Below are 20564 nucleotides of genomic sequence, written 5' to 3' on the forward strand. Positions count from 1 at the left end.
CATCTTTTCTTACATACCTCACTTTTCATGTACTTACCCTTTTATGCTACATTTATAATTTATTATGCCAACCAATTAGAGAACTTATTCGTTGTATCTATACCAAATGCTTTACACCAATAAATTATGCTATCATATGGGATAGTTAATGTAAAGATAAATTCGTTGCAACTTAACCAGACATCTCACTTATATTGTGTAAAAATATATATGCTCATACAAAAACTATGGGATGTATATGCATAAATGATGCATGGATGATGCACGAAAGTATATTTATATACCAATAAGTTTATATATAATATAAATTTGATTTTCAATGATTTTTTAGAACTAAACACTACTGATTTACTTTATTACTGTTATTTTGAAGCTTTTATACTATATTTTTCTAATTTTTCTCTTTGTTCTTCTTTCTTATTTTTTAGTTTTATAGATATAAAATAAGAGGAACATGTTTTTTTTCAAAGCAGAAAATGAAATATTATTCAAATTACAAAACAACACAAATCAAATAATTTTATCTTTATTCACTAAACTAAGCTTTTTTTGTAGACACTAAATTTGTCTAAGATATTTTTTAACATTATTGATATAAGGCTCATTTGTAAGAAAAAGCTAAGACCATTTACGAATACCATTTAAAACCCATAAAGACCTCATAAATTTGTCAATTCAAAATCAAAAGTCAACTCAAGTCAAAATAAGTCAAACAAAGTCAAATTATGTAAAATTTAATCAAAATAAATAGATTCTGAGTTAATTCTAAAATTTCAAAACCTCATTGAAATCAAAGTGTTATTAAATTGAATTTGAAATTTTTTTCAAAATACTAAAATTTTTATTGTACCTTAAAAAGTATAAAATTACCAAAATATCCTTATATGAGTATTTTTGTAATTTAGCCTTTTTAAGCTCAAAATTTTGTGAAACTTTTCAGATATAATTTTTGTAATATTTCATGATTTTTGGTGAGTTCGAAATCATGTAGTATCTTGAAAAATGTGAAATTACCAAAATACCCTTTAAGGGGTATTTTCATAATTTGACCTTTTTGAGCTTAAAATTTCACAAAACTTTTCAAATCCTAGTTTCATAATATTTCATGACTTGTGATGCATTTGAAATTACAACAATACCCTAAAAAGTGTAAAATTATCAAAAATATCCTCATAAGGGTATTTTCGTAGTTTAGACTTTTCGAGCTTAAAATTTCACAAAATTTTTTAGATCATAATCCTATAATATTTCATGATTTTTAATGTTTTAAAATCTTAAAAATGATCATGAGAATCTTGATTTCCAAGGAAAAGGCTTAAATACCAAAAACTTTGCAACCAAGGGTAAAATAGTCTTTTCACATATTTTGAGGGCATAAAAATATCATCTTTGCAGTATAATATGGACCATTGGATTGTTATTTGATATGAATTTAATGGTCAAAGGTGGCCACTTTGAAGAAATAAAAGTGCAAACTCTAATATTTGGATGAAATCTTAGTCCACATGGATAAAGATCAAGATTTTTCTTAGACTGACCATTAAAAAGATTGGGGGAAAAGTTTCGGTCAGAGGAGAGGGGGCTGGAGAAGACTTAAAAAAAAAAAAAAGAAAGGATAGGAGACAAGGATGTGAAAAGAAAAAAAGAAGAAGAAGTTACCGAAAAAAAAAGAGGGAGTAAAGTCGAATAAAAGGAAAGAAAAGGAGAAAAGAAAAAGTGGGAACTGCTGAATAGAAAAAGAGGAGAAGAAGAAGAAGCTGCCAAAAAAAAGAAAAAAAGTTACCAAAATTGAAAGAGATGAAGTAAGCCAAGGTAGAAAATGTTTCAAGTTAGTTTTTTTTGTTCCTTCATGCACATGATTTCAATGGTTTCTTTGCTTTTTTTTTTAGCTACTACAGTATTCTCATTTGTATAACTTATAGTTGATTGCATTGGCTTCCTTTTCTTTACATCTATATGTATTTTCGGCTTAACATTATGAAAGTTGTGGTAAATATGTTTTTAAGTTGATTTGTTTGATGTTATGTTGTATTAGGTCATTGATCTTTAAACATTCATGGAATATACTAACTTTGGCATGATGAATACTCATGAAAGCTGGAATTTCTATTTTTATTTTGTTTGTTAATGATATTATTTCACCTAGCTTAAAATCATCCCTTATTTTTCTTTTTGGATTGTTTACAACTTTACAAAGTTTTGAAAAAATGCTGAAATTTCTATGTAAGGCTTATTTTCATGTATGTTTTATATCACCATTCATATTTCTCTAATGTTGCTTCAAATGTGAATATAATTTAAATTCCATGCATTTTCCTTTCATTGTTAGTTTGATTAAATTTTCATATTCACTTTAATCTTTATGCAATTTAGTTTTTACACCTTAATTTGTTTTAAATGCAAAATTGTTCTTCATTTATAATAATAAATCGAATTAAATTTCTTAAGGATTATATTTTAGAAAAGTCTGAGTAGAAATTCTCTAAAATGTCTAAGTGAGGATATTTTTCTAAAATACTATCAAAGTAATGGAGTATTTAGTAAAATATTTAATAAAAAGTTTCATTTGTCATTTTTTCTAAAATTTTGATAAATGTTATTAATAATATATATTGATTTCTTTAGGTAATTAGATTAATATGGTTAAAGTTTAAAAATTGAATAAAAAAATATAACTACGTATGAAAGAACAAAGAGAATAAAATTATCCGAGGATGTGATTATAAGGAAGTCCGAGTAAAGATTTCTAAGAAATCCCTAGGTGAGAAAATTTTTTTAAAATACCGTCAAAGTATTGGAGTATTTAGAAAAATTTTCAATAAAATTTTTATTTATTTTGTTCCTTCTAAAAACGTTATTGATAATTAAAGGATAAATTAAAATTATTAAGGCCTAGTCAATATATTGCTTTGTATATTTGTTCATATAATTTTATTTTTTTTTATTTTTTTTGTTCCTTTCAAAATTTTGATGATAATTGGAAAATGTTTTTAATGAATATATTTTTTTGTGTGCATATTCTACTCTTTTGTTCGCATTATATTTTTAAATAAAATTTTTTCAATGATAAGACTCTAAGAAGTCTGAGTAGTGATTCTAAAAAATTTCTTAGGTGAGAAAAATATTCTAAAAATTGTCAAAGTATTTGAATTTTAGAATTTTCTTTTCAATATGATTATTTTCTTTTCATTTTATAATTATTTTCTTTAACTTGAATAGTTTTTCTTAATAAATAGGAAAATGTTTTCTAAAAAAACAAATAAATGTATTTATGGATTATTATATTATTATATGATTTTTAAAATTTTTAAAAAATAAATAAAAAATCTTCAAGGATAAGATCCTAAAGAAATTCGAGTAGTGTTTCTTTAGGAATATTTAGGCAAGAAAATTTAACTAAATTACCGCAAGTGTATTGGAGCATTTAGATTAATTTTCGATAAAAATTTCTCTTTTTTTTAGAAATAAGTCCCAAAAAATACTATTTGTTTTAAAATTACATACTACTTTATGTTTTTAAATAACTATTGAAAATAAATATAAACCACCGAAAATAAGATTTTCGAGAATTTTGAGTAGTAATTCTTAAAATTTTTTTAGGTAAGATGGTTCTTTTTAATATTGTCAACGTATCCTAATATTTTTACGAAAATTTCAATATAAGTTTTTTTTTTTAATTTTCAAGCTTACTAATAAATAAAGATATGTTTTTAAAGAAAATTAAGAAAATTAACTTTTTAAATACCAAATTTAAGACAATTTTAGTTAATATTAAAAGATAATATATAATTAATTGATATCATTTTAAACGGGTGCTGTGAGGGTGCTAATCTTTCCTTATACATAACCGACTCCTTAATTCAAGCTGTTTTCGCAAACCCAAAAAGTTATCTTTTTGATAAATTTTAATTAATTTTAAAATTTATTGAGAATGTAAGGTTTAATAGGTGTCAATCACACCTTTAAAGTGCTGATTTCATTTCTTTTGTTTTCCCAAATTCATCTAACGATCACTAAAATCGTTACAAAAACTTTTTCATGGGCATCTACATTGTTTTTGTCTAATTTTAAAAAAACATTTACATTGTTTTTGTTTATTGGTTTCACATAAAATTGACATCTAAATTTCTTTAGATAGTATGTGTTATGAATGTTGTAATTTTATTAAGTAATTATTCACTAGTCAATGAATTTTTTCAAAAGATTAAAATTTTTTCTGTTGAAATCTCAAGTGTTAATAGATAGTTTAAGAAAATAATAGAAAATGCGATAATATCTTTGCATTTAATAGAAATGATCTTAAATTTATAAAGAAGCACAGAAAACTGATGAATAGAATTCAAAATTCCATTCAAGCTTGTAAGCAGTTTCACTAGAAGTATTATACTATTTTGGTTGTATCAATTATAACCACAATCATTCATCATCTGTTATTTTAAGAGTGTACTGAATTCTTTTCAATAAGTTAATATTTCAATTTTTATTATAATTATATAAATTTTGGTTATTAACATCTTTTTTATTATAATCAGTTAATATTTCAATTTTTATTCCTACTTGAATCTTGGTTAAAAATTTGTTTTATTACTTCAGCTTAGAAAAATCAAAGAATATTAATCTCTACATCTTTTTAACAATAATACTATCTGCATACCTCCCCTAACTTTATTTCTAAGAAATTTAAATCACATTTTTAAATTCAACCTAACCTTTTAAAATAAAAAAATAGGGGATTATGGTGCACACTTCAAACTCTCTAATTGCTTTCTACATTTGCATACAGTGTCTTTGAGCAGCCTCAGATTTTTATCTAATGGTTTCATATAAAATGAACATGTATATTTTTTTAGATTTTTTGTGTATATTTTTAAAATTTAAAACCTTTTCTATTTGAATTTTAAGCATTAATGAATAGTTTAAGAAAATCATAGAAGATGATATAATGTCTTTGAATTTGATAGAAATGATTTTAGATTTATAAGGAAGCACAAAAATTGATGACGAGAATAAAAAATTTTATTTAAGCTTGTAAACAGTTTCACTGGAAGTATTATACTATTTTGGTTACATCAATTATAACCATAATTATTCATCATCTATTTTTTTAGAGTGTACTGAATTCTTTTTAAATAATTAATATTTAAATTTTTATTATAATTATATAAATTTTGGTTATTAACGTCTTTTTTTATAATTGCATAAGGTTGAAATGAATTGAAAGAGGTTTGTGATATAATAATAGATATTAGGAATTCTCTACTTTTACAAATCTTACTTTAGGTGTTTTAGGGTTGTGGTAGTGATAGCAAATATTTCATATTTTTAAAATTTTATCATATCAAACAAAAATTAAACAATCAATTAGGAGTTAAATGAAAATTTGATACACTTATTGAAACTATGAGTTGTGAGTTGTGATACATCGTGATTATTTTATAAAATAATTTTGAAGTTAATCATCATGATTAATGTGATAGCAGATTCTTTTTTCATGTTTTTAAGCTTTTCTTACCATGATGATCTTGTTTCCATGTAAAAGGATTAATGATTCTTTTGGTATTGGGCCAATCAATTGGAAAGCTTGTTCAATACAAAATAATTTAAATTGGTTAACCATGGTATCATAGGAAAGTTGATGTAGGGAAAGATATTGCTGCAACTTGGTTAGGCACCGCAAATGTCTAAAAAACAGTAGTGTGAAAATATATATATGCTTATCTTAATTGCTCCAGGTTATCTTATTTTAGTTCTTACATCTATAAAACCATTTAAATTAACTGCAAATGTCAGTTGGTATTACGTGATGACATCAACTAGCATTGTATAAGACAAATGAATGATCAAAATAGAATTCGCTTAAAGTTTAGGGATGAAAGATGAAACTATCTCAAAAATTTTATAAAATTTATATATATTTTATAAAATATTAAATTTAAAATTATATTTTTATACTTTTTGCTGTAATATAATTTATTAATTATATATTTTTTGTTTTAATAGAAAATAATTTTTTAAAAATTAAAATTAAGTTAAAAATTCAAAATCTTTTTTTAAATTCAATATCATTTTGAAAACAAATGAATTATTCTCTATTAAAAATATTATGTTTCTCATAAATCTTAATAAAAATATTATTTTCTATCCATAAAATATATATTTTAAACTATTAAATATCTTTTAGTTTCCTTTTTCAAATATATCTTATAAACAATAATAAAAGGAAAATATAAAAATAATTCAAGAAAAAATTGATTTTTATATATTTCAAATGTATTTTATAAAATATTATAATTTAAAATATTTTTAATTTTTATTATGATATTGTTTATTAATAAAATAATATTTTTAACAAAAAATAGATTTTTAAAAAATTAAAATTAAGTTGAAAATTTCAAAATAATTTTTTCAAAATTATATATCATGTTAAAAAATTAAGTAAAAATTTTTATATCGGTTTAATAAATTAAATAAAAACTCTATATCATGTTAAAATATTGTATAAAAATTTTTAGATCATTTTGAAAAATATTTTTATTAATCTATTCAAAAATATAAAAACTTTATGTTCATATAAAATAGAAAAATATAATTTAAAATATAATTTTTATAAGACGTATTTTATAAAATATATTTAAAAGGGAAAAATAAAATATATTTAATGTTTTAAAAATATTTTTTGGATAGAAAATAATATGTTTTATTATGACTTATGAGTAAAATAATATTTTTAATATTTTTTGGTTTTTAAAATGTATTAAATTTTTAAAAAAGGAATTTGAAAATTTTAACTTAATTTTAAATTTTAAATATCTATTTTCTATTTAAAACAAAAATTTATCTAATAAGTTATATTATAACAAAAAATATGCAAATATAATTGTAAATTTAATATTTTTATAAGGCATATATGAAATATATAAAATTTTGAGATAGTTTCATCTTTAGTCTCTAAGTTTTAAGAAAATTTTATTTTGGTTCTCATTTATTATATGAGATATTAGTTGACATCATCACATGATGTAAACTAGCATTTGCTGTTAATTTAGATGATTTTATAGATGAAAGGACCAAAATAAGATAACTTTATATAATTAAAAATCTGATTAAAACTTTTAAAAATTTAGAGATCAAAGTAAAATTTAGATCAAAATTTAAGGGTCATAGATGCTATTAAACCTATATTTATGTAAGATAAATAGCTTTCATTCTTCCACCTACAAAAACAGAAGTGGACTAACCAATCAATTAGAGTCCTAACTCCACTGTCATAACATGTATTTTTTCTTTTTCTTTTAATCTATTTTTTTTCTTTGTAAGTGCCCGTCATTCCTTCTTTTTTATTTCTTTTGTTCTTAATTAATTTCTTTGATTTTTTGTTTTATATTTATGTGACGATAATGGTAGTAACTCTTTCACTTTCTATTAGAGCTATTTGACAATAAATCTTTAACCTTCGACTTGTTTCTCTACAATTTTTTTTTTTGGTAAAAAAGGGAATAAGGCTCTTAACTATTTTTTCACTTTAATTTTTTTGTTTTGCGTAAAAGGAAATTTGATTTAAATAAACAACATATATAAGGGGAATTTGGTAATGCATATGTTACAAAAGATATATATTTAGGGTTAAGCCATTGAAATCGAGTAATGGAGACACTCTCGATGATTGAATGAAAATCTTTCAAAATTTGGGCCTTAGAAGGCTTATTTGTAAACTAAACCAATGATTGGGCCTATCTAGCCTATGAACCCTATGGTTTTGGATCTAAAACGGGTGGCTCAAGAATTCAAAGGTTGAACCTTTTGTGGGGTCCAAGAATACCAAGTGAGTGACATGTGGGCAAAATGGGACTGCATACAGAGAGAGGGAAAGATGATGCAAAGAAAGGCGTTGAGTGTGACTGAGTGAGGGCAGGCATTTAAAAATAAAAATTTAAAATGTTAAAAAACTTTTAAGTTATTCTATTTTTAATAATTTTTTATATTTTTAATGTATTTAAATAAATTTTTATATTTTGATTTATATTTAAGTAAAATTTTATTTTAAATAAAAAGTAATTTATATTAAAAATTTATTTAAGAATAAATTAAAATTTTAAATATCTATTTAAATAAAATTCAAAATTTAATTCAAAATTAAAGACTAAAAATTTATTTAAATATGATAAAAATATAAAAATTTATTTAAAAATAAAATTAAAGGTTTTTTTTATTATTTTAACTAAAATAAAAGGTGAAAAGATAATTGATGTTTAGAAAAGCCCCCCAATCACACTCACACCCACCACAAAATTTAGTATGGGAAATTTCAAATAAGTGTAAATGGACACACATTTTTATTATTAGCTCCCAGAAATGTATTTATTAAAAAGGAATTAAAAATATTTAAGGGACCTTCTAAATGCATTTTATTTTATTTTCCTCTACACCTCACATTTTTTTAAAAATTTTTTATAATTAAAATTACTTGAACACCCTTCTTATAAGTTTTTGGATATTCATCATTTTTAAGAAGTTATAACATTTTTTGAAAATACATTTTCAACATTTTTTGAAAATGTATTTTCAAAAAGTAAAAATTAAAATTTTATTAAAAATCATAAAAAAAATTTTGTTAAAATTATTTATAAATTAATGTAATGAAAAAAATTATTATTAAAAAATTATAAAATTTAAAATTAATAAATTTTTTTTTATTGTTTTGATTTCAGAGGTGCACAATAAACATCTACGTTTTTTAGTTAATTAGGCATCCTGTAATTTTAATGAAGACAATCATCCACCTCGTTATTGAAAATACAAGTGAGGTTTTCAGGCCATTAGTTGATGGGAGCATAATTGATCAAGGTAAATCAGGAGTTTGGTCAGCATTTCTAAATATGATAATTATATGTTTACTAGGCTTTTTAATGACGTTTCAACAAATAGAAAAAGTAGGAAAAAATCATTATTACCATATCATCGGCCTCATACGAATTTGAAAATCAATAAGAAAGGTGTTAGAATAATTGAAATTAACTAAAACTTATAGATTTTTTTGACCAGTATTGTATATTTATGAATAAAAAGATAATATAAATAATATTATTGAATATTATACAAATTTATCAAAATTTAATATTTTAATTAGAGAAACTCATTGTAATAAACAAATTGAGAGATTATTCTAAGAAGTTCAATTTAATTAAAACAATTATAAAATTTTAATAATCTATATAAAAAATATTTATTAAAAAATGATAAATTTTAAATTTATAAAAAAGTTATATTTATTATTTTATCTTCAATTTAATTAGGGTTTCATTAAATATTATTCTTTCTCTAAAATGAAAATAATAAAAGTAACTTTTTTATTAATTTTAAAATTTATGATTTTTAATAATAAAATTTTTATTATACTTATTTACAAATAATTTTAACAAAATTCTATATTTATAATTTTTCATAAAATTTCACTTGGAAATTCATTTCCAAGAAGTGTTATGATTTTTAGGAAATGGATTTTTGAAAGTTATAAAATTTGTTAGAAGGTTATTTTAGTAATTTTATTTATAAAAAATTTTGAAAAAAATAAGGTGTATAAAAAAAACGTGAGTCTATTTAAAATTTTCTAATTTTAAAATTGTTAAGAAAAAACAAATCACCAAATTTACCCTTATCTTTAAGTTGAACTTTCAGTTTTCAACTTAGCAGATATGAGACGGAGAGGTCAACAATGACCTGGTAGCCAGAATTGATCATGGCCAAGCCGAACAAACGTCCTCGTACCCAAAATCGACCGTGGCAAGATGATCCGAACATCCTCGCAACCTAAAGCTCTAAAATCCAGCCAAGATTTCAAATCTAGTGCATGTTAAGGCCCGAATTGCTTTACCTGACCAGAATGACAGTTCATGCCGTTTATGACCACATTAGACATCATTGTTGCCCAATATGGCTGTCGGCATCTCATTGTCTTATTTTGGTTAAAGTTGAATATTCAATTTAAACTCAAGGGTAAAAGTGATTTTTTTCATTTTCTTTTTGATAATTTTAAAACTTTTATTTCCTATTGAGAAAATACATTTGATATTATAGTATATAATAATAACTCTTTGAGTCCACGGATTTTTTTTGTAATTCCTTATATGTGAAAAGCTTACATCTAACTTGTTAAAAAATCATTAGACAATTTGGAGCTTTCAACCCTTTTTTTTTTTTCAACTGACTCAGCTGTTTTTATGGACAAAAGCTGGGATTTGATTGGCTCCTTGTACCTTTTGCCTATATAAAGACTTCTTTGCCGCTAAGTGGATGAAGATGGAGGGTAGACGTTTTTTAGTTACTTGGCTCCCAAATAATTTAGCTCAGAGTTATGAGCTATTCGGTTGACTTTCTTGCATTTTAGAGCTAAGATCAAGCAATTTTAAATTAGATTAGCTTCATGAATCAGGTTCATATTATTATTATTATTATTATTATTATTATTATTATTATTATTATATTGTTTTTTTTTTTTTTTGAATTGCTTTAAATATCTTGTTCTTTTATGATTCAAGTAGTTAGTTTGATTTTCAGTGATTTATGAGAATTAAACACTACAAATTTATTTTATGACTGTTATTTTGAAGCTTTTATACTATATTTTTTTAACTTTTCTCTTTGTTTTTTTAATTATGTTTTAGTTTGTAGATTTCAAATGATAGGAGCATAGTTTTTCGAAGTAGAAAATGAAATGTTATTTAAATTATAAGACAATGCAAATAAAACAATTTCATCTTTATTTACTGGACTGAGGTTTTTCCATTAACATTTACGTTGTATTTATCTATTACTTTCATATCAAACTAACATGTAGATTTTTTAAGATAATATGTACTATGGATGTTGTAATTCTTTTAAGTAGTGCTTCACTAATCTGTTTATCTTTTTAATGGATTAGAACTATTTCTGTTGAAATCTTCAACATTGAGATATAGTTTAAAAAAATGATAAAAGATACAGATCATACCCTTGCATTTAATAGAAATAGTCCTAGATTTATAAGGAAACACGAAAGAATTCTGTTTTTTTTTTTTTTTTTTTTTTGTTTACAAATTATATATTTGTAGTCGTGTATTATTTTTGTTTAAGTTTGCAAATTCTATATTTATTAATTTTTATGCTTTCAATTTATTTTCTTTTAAAGATGCAAGCTTCCTTAATGTCTATGTTAATGTTCAATCTATTTCTTTTTTATTTTCATAATAATTAGTGAAAGTATTAAGTTGAGTGAGAAAGAAAATTCAAGAAATTATAAGAACAAAAAATTATTTTTCTTCTTTTTTTTCCTTTTCCTTTTCTCTTTTTTCCTCATGCACGAGACTATTAGCAACATTTATTTATAGCCTTCTTCACCTACCTACCCATTCCATCCAATGATCAAGATTCAATCTTACAAACTCATCCAATGGCTAGGATTAGATCTCCCTACTAACTTTTTAATGGTCAAGATTAATACTCCACCAACTTTTCAATAGCTAAGACTAAATCTTTCACATCTAACTTTTCAATGGTCTAGATTAAATATTTCCACCCAATTACATCAAATTGTCAAGATTAAATCTTCCCACCTAACTTACTTTAATGGTCTAAATTTAATCTTTCTCACCTAATTAATTTCAATGGTTTAGATTTAATCTTCCCAAAACATGTCAAATTTACAATGGAATACTAGTGAGTCTTGGATTTTAAGCTAAAATCCTAAAAAATCTTCATTTTGGCTTAAAATTCACTCGGCCGCCTTCTTTTGAAGTAGGATTTCTCCAATTCACATTCTCTCAATTATCTTCTTCTACAGCCACAGCCATAAACTCCATCATAAAAAGTATACATATCTTTTTTCGACTCATGTTGAACAACCCTGCTGATTATGGTGCAACTCTCATATTTGGTTTTCTTGATAGTTTTTTAGCCATCAACATCTTTCCACCAAACACTTGCATCAATACCTAACCAATGCTCGTGTGTAAATCTGTGGACTAACTAATAGTAACACATCCTCTTACGTGGCATTTGGCTACATACAATAAGGATATGTATCTTTTCCATAAGAAATCGTCTTCAAAAGATACACTGTCAGTTACATTTTAAAGCTATTTTCTGAATCGCTTTACCTGACAATTTTCTTTTAACGTGTCTAAATTGTCTACCCATCCATCAAGCTTGAAACAATGGTTGACTTGCCTTTCACTTATGCCTTTCAAAAGATACACTGTCAGTTACATTTTAGAGCTATTAGCTTAATCGCTCCACCTGATAATTTTCTTTTAACGTGCCCAAATTGTCCACACGTCCATCAAGCTTGAAACATTGGCATATTGGACATGATAAAGCATAAGATTCAATTTTGACAGTGTCACATTATCATCTATTGAATTAGATGAATAAACCTATTCCGTTGATTAAATTAATTTAATAGAATGTATAAAATATATAATAACACCAGTACTCAATCAATATTCATTTTAAGTACATGGGCAAAGTGTATTACCTGAATCACATAAGCTTTATCCACATGTACTTCTCTCATATTCTTATTCACTACGTCAACCATATTATCACTAATGGGAGCAGGTCCTCTGTTAATTGTCTGTGCCAACAATAGTGCCTCCAATGCCATAATACATTTCTCAAACAAGATTTGTTTCTACTTTAAATGCTTCTAATGCTCCCCTGATTGCTTTTGAATTTGTTCTATTTTCTTCTCCCAAATAGCACCATTGGATGTTCCAGATTTTCGTCATGCTTTGAAGCACCGCATAGGAGAAACAAAGTTCCCAATGCCCCATAACACAATTAGGTTTGTCTTTATTACCGAAAATCGATATCAGAGCATCAACGCCAATTTCAAAGGCAATTTCACCTAATGCCAACTTCATGGCATATTCATCTTATAACATATACAAACTTCATTCATGATTTGGAAAAACGTGGACTACATCCACTTAACAAATGAGTGTACATAGGAATTTACAATATTGTGGTCCATTTCTTGAGTTGCATCATCTTGATAGACTTTACTTTTTTATGCATGTGCTGTTTTTCTAACATTAGATTTGGTTATCTCCACATTTTGTTTCTCATTTGTTCCTATTATATGCAACATTAAATGTAAGTGCCAACGTAAATAAACTTAAAATTATGTGAATCAAAGTTATATTTCAAAATACAAAATATTTATAAGGTTGCGTTTTACGTGTGTATAATCCTTTTTTATTATTCTAGTGATATTTTTTGCCCTTCCATTCTTTTGTTTTTCACTGATTTCCTACACAGTAAATGATTAATTTACTACATATTAGTAATCTTAAAATGATTTGAATAATAAATGCTCTTTATTAAATTTGTTCTAAAAAAGGTTTTTATGTATGCCTCAAATGCTTAAGATAACTGAGACTTAACAAATGTATCTCAATTCACTTTAGCAATTATATCTTCATATAAGGAAGAATGCTGAGTCAAAACTTTCAAATTGTTTCTATTAGGGTATATGTGGTTATTTGCGAATCTCTATTTTCTCTAAATTTTTGACCAGCTGATTGCTAGCCATCATGCTTATGAGCTTACATTATCCCAAAGTAAACATACCAAGAAAGAAAGAATACATTACACAATTTCAATTGTGAGTACTAATCAAGGTTATTATGCGACTAAATATAACTTTCCAACATCAACTCCTAAATCTTTTGCTTTTGCTCATAAAAAACATTGGATCAGTGCTTAATGGTAATAGGTATTGATTTTCGGACAACACTACCATATAGCTTTGCATCTTGGCACCGATACTTCCTAAAGGTTGACTTTAATTGTTGAATTAGATGATTTCTTACCTATAGAAAGCGTATACAACTTTGCCAAATGTGTGTGTCCCTTTGATTTCCTTTTATTCAGTGCCGTTTCATCTCTATTTGGTTCATCAACATTCATTCCATCTTCAAACATTGTATACAAATTGTTAAGATTATACACATTTAACAGCAACAAATTATTTATCCTTTATAATATCTTAATAATACACAAAACCCCCACCAAGAAACTAATTGTTCTCTATAATGTCCTATTGTTTTTTATTTAACTATAGCAAAAATATGTAGTTCTTACCTTAAAAAAAAATATGACAACAATAGCAGCGAAGGCAATATTAAAGAAAACTCACAAATTCGACAACAAGTAAAGGAGAAAAAATAGAGTAAGGCGATGAGTAAGTAGGTAGAGCAGAAAAAGGAAAAGAAAAGGCAGTGGTTTGTTGCACGAAAAACTGAAGTCAGACAAATAACTTTTGAAATGTTAGACAAATTCCAATTTTATTAAGGCTAAGGTGATATAAATGACGATTAATTAAACAATTGTCTTTTATTACTAATTATATCACGTTTAAATAAACAATCGTCATTTAGTATACTTTAACATCATGCCATGTTTGGTATTACAACTATCATTTTTTTGATGTTAAATAATCTACTATAACGTTTGCTTTGCTTCTTCATTAAAGAAAATGGTTATATCAATAACTCTTCTGGCAAAAAGGGGAATAAATAAATAATTAAAAGTGATGCTCTCAACTTTTTTTTTTTTTTTGGTGTGAAAAAGGAATTTTGATTTAAATAAAATGACACAGATAAAGAGGAATTTGGTAATATATACATTACAAAAGATAGACATTAAGGGTTGACCAAGTTTGGTAGTAGACACACTCACTTGGGATTGAGAAGTTATAGTGTTAAGAGCATAGAATAGATTACATTCTACACTATTTGTTTTTTTAAATCACTATACTAGATTGGATGACAATTATTATATAATGCTTTGTAGATACTTGATTTCGATTATTAATATTTTATTTTTTAAATTTTTTTAAAGTTGTTAAAGTTGACAATAAATCAAAACAGATGATAAGATTATTTTAGTGTAAGTTATTTTATGAAATAGTTATTCATAAAACAATCCTTTTATAAAATAGCTGCTTATGGAATAACTATTCAAGGAACAACTTCTTCACATAATAGTTATTCTATGAACAATTATTTAAAAAGCAATTCCTTAACAAAATAATAGTTTTGTGAAACAACTTTTCTCGGAATAACTTTCTTAAAGAACAAGACCAATACTTTTACCAAAAACTCTTGTATCAAAAGTTCCTTTACTAAAAGTTATTCCATGAAAAATGCTTCACTGAATATTGCTTCACCAAAAGAAGTAAAAATAACTCCAAAATATAACAAGATTTTTGGATTAATTTCACTATTAAGATGTTCCTACGAGCTTGGCTTAATAAATCAAATATGGAGATAGTTAAGAGGTTTTCTCTTAACCTTTTCCTCAAATATAAATGCTTTTCCCTTTCCTTTAAAATCGATGTGAACTTTTATATTTACTATACCTATTATCAAAAAATTAATTAAACTCTCATTTAACAATACATTAATACTTTTTGTAATAGTCAATTATCCTATTATTCACTATTATTTCTATTTAATACTTAAAATATGTAACTCTTATTCTTGAAACCTATAAATAAGAGATTTTACAATTTACGAAAAATTTTTGGATTTATCGGATTTCTTACAACTTTCTCTCAAACTCTCTCTATAATCCTCTCTTCCTAAATCCTTATTTGACCTTTATTCTTTTCTCTATTTAGCCTTACTTCACCATCTATCACTATGCTCAATACTTCAAGGTCTGCTCCAATCTTCCTCTTTACCATCTTTCTGTACGTTCTATTTTACTTGTTTACAATGCTTTCTCACCTTCTATAATCCTCTCTTCCTAAATCCTTATTTGACCTTTATTCTTTTCTCTATTTAGCCTTACTTCACCATCTATCACTACACTCAATACTTCAAAGTCTGCTCCAATCTTCCTCTTTACCATCTTTCGGTACGTCCTATTTTACTTGTTTACAATGCTTTCTCACCTTAACAAATAACCGTTTGCACTTACTTACCTCACCCTTCATGTGCTTACCCTATTATACTCGATAAAACCCTTCAGTGAATGGTTGAATAGTGCTATCAAAATGATAATGATATCCCATCTTGTCAAAACTCGATCATGCTATTCAATACGAACATTGAAGAATTCAGCACATTGCCTCATCCAGGCAACCAATGTTTCCCAAGAAGTCGGCACAGCAAGATGCATCTATTAGATATGGATGGGTGACTATCATTTTGGTCTGTGTGCACCGACTTGATCCGTGTATGAGTTTTAACTGACTCTTAGTTGGAATCATTGCACTAAAACATTTAAGATCAACCTTGACACGATTGTGAAGCGTTTTCCAATATTATATGAAGGTACCTTCGATCACTACCATATAGGTCTTATAAACATCCATAGGAATGAGCTATCACAGGTATGGTTTTATAGAAGGGTATTCAGGTATAATTTGAAAACCAAAACAATAAAAGAAATCAAATTGGCAAGAATCAAGAAGTTCAAACATATAAAATAGGACTTTTCTCGTACTAGTTATACCAAGAGCTTAGTCTCCTTGAGGTGCTTGTATAAAGGGTATGGCCAGAACACAGCATGGGCATGGGATGCGTGATGACTAGTTGTAGAATGAGTAATCTTCTATTATAGTTCTTTGCATTTTTTTTAAGAATTATTATTATTATTATTATTATTGAAAGAATGATTAAGAATGATTATTTTCTTTATTATTATTGAATTTTTAGGTTTTACAAACGTTACTAGAATATTACCACAAGTTCCGAATTAATCTCACATTATACATTGATTTATATCTTGAGTCTACATTATATCTTGATTGCTTAGCTAATAATAAAATCAAGGGTAGATATAAGGCATGTATATACATATATATATATATATATATATGTCTTGAATTCAGCTAACATCTCTCTCCTATACTCCATATATTAGCATTGAAAGTCTAATCTATCCCTCCACGCCTTATGTATATAATAGAAATTTATGGTTACTGATTATACATTATTATTCAGGCTATATGAACAAGTGCATCTCACTAACAAGCAGTAAGGGGAGACATCTTGTCATGTATTGCCTTGTAGCATTGAAGGCTGCAGAGGGGAAGCTTTGATTTCGAATCTCTATACTTGTATGGATTTGTACAAGATGGAACAGCACATTTTTCTCGAGGAGGAGGGTAACTGCAAGGCTTGGGGTCAAATATACTTGGTAACCCCACCTCATTGGGAAATGTTACAACTGTTCCTGAAGGCCCCATAATCCATCTAACAGAGTCTGATGCAAGTATCAAAGAATTTGTAGCTTTTTCCTAAACAAAAAATCAAGATACATTGATAAAAGATATGATTTGATTTACTAGATTTGAATTGTGCATGATCTTTACCTGTGCCATTTCTTCTTGCCGCTTTTTTATCTTATCTTCTCGTTTCTTTCTACTTGAATCTTGACCAAGGATTTTTCTTATTGCTTCAGCCTAGAAAAATCAAAGAAGATTAATCGCTACATTGTTAAATCAATGCTATCTGCAAACCGCCCCATAACTTGCAGACATTCCTATAAAGGAGGCATTAGTTGAATCACATTCTCAAATTCACCCCAACCCTTTCAGATATAAGGAAAATGAACCCTTTCAGATATAAAGAAAAAAAAAAGAAGTAGGGAATTATAGTGCACACCTCAGACTCCCTAGCTGCCTTCTCCACCTGCATCCTGCGTCTCTGAGCAGCCTCGGCTTTCTTCAATTGCTGCTCCACTTCAGAGAGTTTCTCTTTTTGCTCTGTGGTCAGATCATCCAAGGATTCAAATAAGAGACGCTTTACAGAATGTTAAACGGAATGTTAAACGTACATTATGTTTGATAATGGCAGGAATGGAGAAGGCACCAAGAGCAACAATACATACTTTTAGGTGGAGCAGGAGGCAATCCTTGTGGGAACTCAATTGGACCAATACCAAAACTGGAAGAGATATCTCTGCCAGCTTGCAGTGCACGCTGACGTGTTGTAACAGTCATTTCCTTATTAGAGTCCCCAAGAAAATCAATAACCTCCTTTTTAGCTTTCTTTCTCCTATTTTCTGGCTCAACATCAGAAACTGATTCTTCATCCTCTTCCACATAATCAGCATCTTCAGAGGTTCTTCCTGATCTGGACTTCTTAGCCTCCTTGCCCATTCTTGATGAACCATAATCTCCAACATCTAAGTTGTATAGGCCATCAACATTCCTAGTCACTACCTTTGATAATTTCCGCTGTTTTCTTCCTCCATCTTCTCCATGTTCTACACCATAATCAGCAGTTACTCTGATTGTTTTAACCTTCTCAAGGTATCGAATCTCACCATCATCCTCTGCATCATCAAGCACTCCTTCTAATGAGCGTTTTTTCGGAACTCGCTTACTCTTACGGACTGGTTCATGCTTGTCTATTTCCTTTGTTGGGATATTCTCAGCAGACACCCTAGCCCTTGAATGATCAAACTGCCGGACACCTAAATCACCTTTTGAGAAATCCTTCCATGGAACCCTTTGTAGGCTGCTTTCCTTCTCTGAAGTAAAGGAATGGTCATCAAAATTGTCCTACACAAAAATACAAATCAGACAAAAGAACCTCAATAAGAACTCCGTTCATTTATCAGTCCAGCATAAATAAGCCACTAAAGCCTGGTTGCCATGAAAAGTAATTATGTATGACACAAGATATCTAGGTCACACATTCCAGTGTGAGAATTTCTGGCAATCATAATTTCTAACATCTATATATTTCAACTATCATTACAATGTCAATTGTTTGCACATACCTGAGAGTGAATTTAAAAATGCAGAAAATATTTTCATTTATGAGGATCCAAATTATATATATTTACCTCAAAAATGCAGATTATCTGTTACAATAATATAACTAGGCTGTTGACAGTTACTGTGAAAAAAGGGTAGTGACTTCGGAATTCTGTATAACACCAACCTTAATAATTGATTTCCTCAGTGATCGAGGGGCATCTGAAAAGCGAAAGGATTTTGTAGAAGACCCAACACCAGATGCACCACCGGAGACAGATTTGGCATCAATGGTATGTGTAACACCACCAACCTTAAGTTTAACTTTCTTGACTTTCTTCTCATTTTCTAGTCCATCTGAATCAATTCCAAAACTTCCCACCATGCTTGTGCTTTTCCAATTAGTGGGGGCAAGGACACCTTCACTGCTTCTTTTTGAATCAACTCCACCGCGCCTCCGATCATTACTGCCTTGGAAAGAACCATTGTTGGAAGCTTCATCAGATTCTTCATATGCTCCATCTTCAACGTTCATCAAATTCTGAATACATTAACTCTCAAGAGTGTTAATTAGATAAAGCCTTGAGTTGCATAGATTCAAATAGACTGCTTTCTTATGTTAACTAGAACTATGATCAGAAGTATAATCTTATTCTATCCTGCTTACATTGTCTGAAGGGGGTGTAGATGACAACGAAGAAAAATCATGGAACTCTGAATGAGGCTGTGACTCACTCCGAGGACGACGGGATGTGCTACTCCTTTTCTTCCTTGTGGCACTGCTTACATTACTAAACCCCAAGGCTCCAAAACCTTCCATTGTGGCGAAAAATGTTGAAGCTTGAGCATAAGACTGCAGTCAATGCACCCCAAAAAAAATTAAGAAAAAAAAAACCGAAAAAAGGCAAATATTGCCTTCAGTGCATCCAACACCCTGTTACTAGATCCAGAGAAAACAGTTCAGAATTGGTTTAATTACAATAACAGAACCTTCCCATTTTCATGTTAGCCAATTGACAATCTATAAAAATAAAAGAAGCAAGTAATCCGTCACGCAATGATAACAAAATAACAGAGCGGGAAATCTAAAGTTTGCATCTTTATGGTCCTCTATCCTGCACCATTTGAGAGAAGTAACATAGCTGAATTTGGCTCTCAGTGGAATATCAGTGAGACAATTTAGTTCCTTTCATATTACATAGTGGAATTTGGCTCTCAATTTTAATGTCAGTGAGACAATTCAGTTCTTTCATAGTCATTTGCAGTATTTTTGCAAAGATTAACGCACAATATCCAAAAGTGATCTAAAAATTAGTGCTAAAATTCCAAATTGACATGATACTAAACTATATACATGGCGAAAATTGACTAAACATAGCAAAATTCAATAAAAACTATAACTTGATAAAAACCCAGAAGATAAAGCAGATCCCAACTACAAAAACCCCGTAAATAAACCAAAATCGAAATACCCACATAAGAAAGCCTTGTAAAACTACAACATAAAGAGAAAAGAAAAGAACTTTACCTTTATGAGCAGTGCTGATATGGCCTGAGAAAACTCCTTAGATCAAAAAGAAGATGGAAGAATTGAAGAGTAAAAGCACCAAGTCTTGGCAGTAGTAGATAGATATGGAGGTAGGAGAAGTAGCCAGTTGGCAGGGTGTGAATGGATAGAGAAAGTTCGGAGTCTAAGGTTGGGTCAGAAACCGAAAAGGTTGGAACTGTGTTTGTTTTGTTTTGTTAAAGTTAGAAGCGGTTGCTGGCTTGCTGCTGCTGGGTAATTGCTGGCCAAACGTACGATAGTTATTTA

At 27.5% G+C, this 20564-nt stretch overlaps 1 protein-coding gene across 1 annotated transcript; it reads right to left on the reverse strand.

The window, feature by feature from the left end:
• Positions 1-16796: 16796 nt before the first annotated feature.
• Positions 16797-20496, reverse strand: LOC111277383 (HIT zinc finger and PAPA-1-like domain-containing protein). The gene is made up of 7 exons (XM_022863802.2): positions 20280-20496; positions 19419-19604; positions 18939-19292; positions 17878-18553; positions 17652-17752; positions 17360-17449; positions 16797-17284 (listed from the first exon to the last, which is right to left on the reverse strand). The coding sequence occupies exons 2-7, from the start codon at positions 19569-19571 to the stop codon at positions 17012-17014; spliced, it is 1647 nt and encodes a 548-aa protein (XP_022719537.1). The 5' UTR covers positions 19572-19604; positions 20280-20496; the 3' UTR covers positions 16797-17011.
• Positions 20497-20564: the final 68 nt, after the last annotated feature.

The sequence above is a fragment of the Durio zibethinus genome, chromosome 7 (genome assembly GCF_047325235.1).
Source record: "Durio zibethinus cultivar Kanyao isolate XHJ-2024 chromosome 7, ASM4732523v1, whole genome shotgun sequence".
Classification (NCBI taxonomy): Eukaryota; Viridiplantae; Streptophyta; class Magnoliopsida; order Malvales; family Malvaceae; genus Durio; species Durio zibethinus.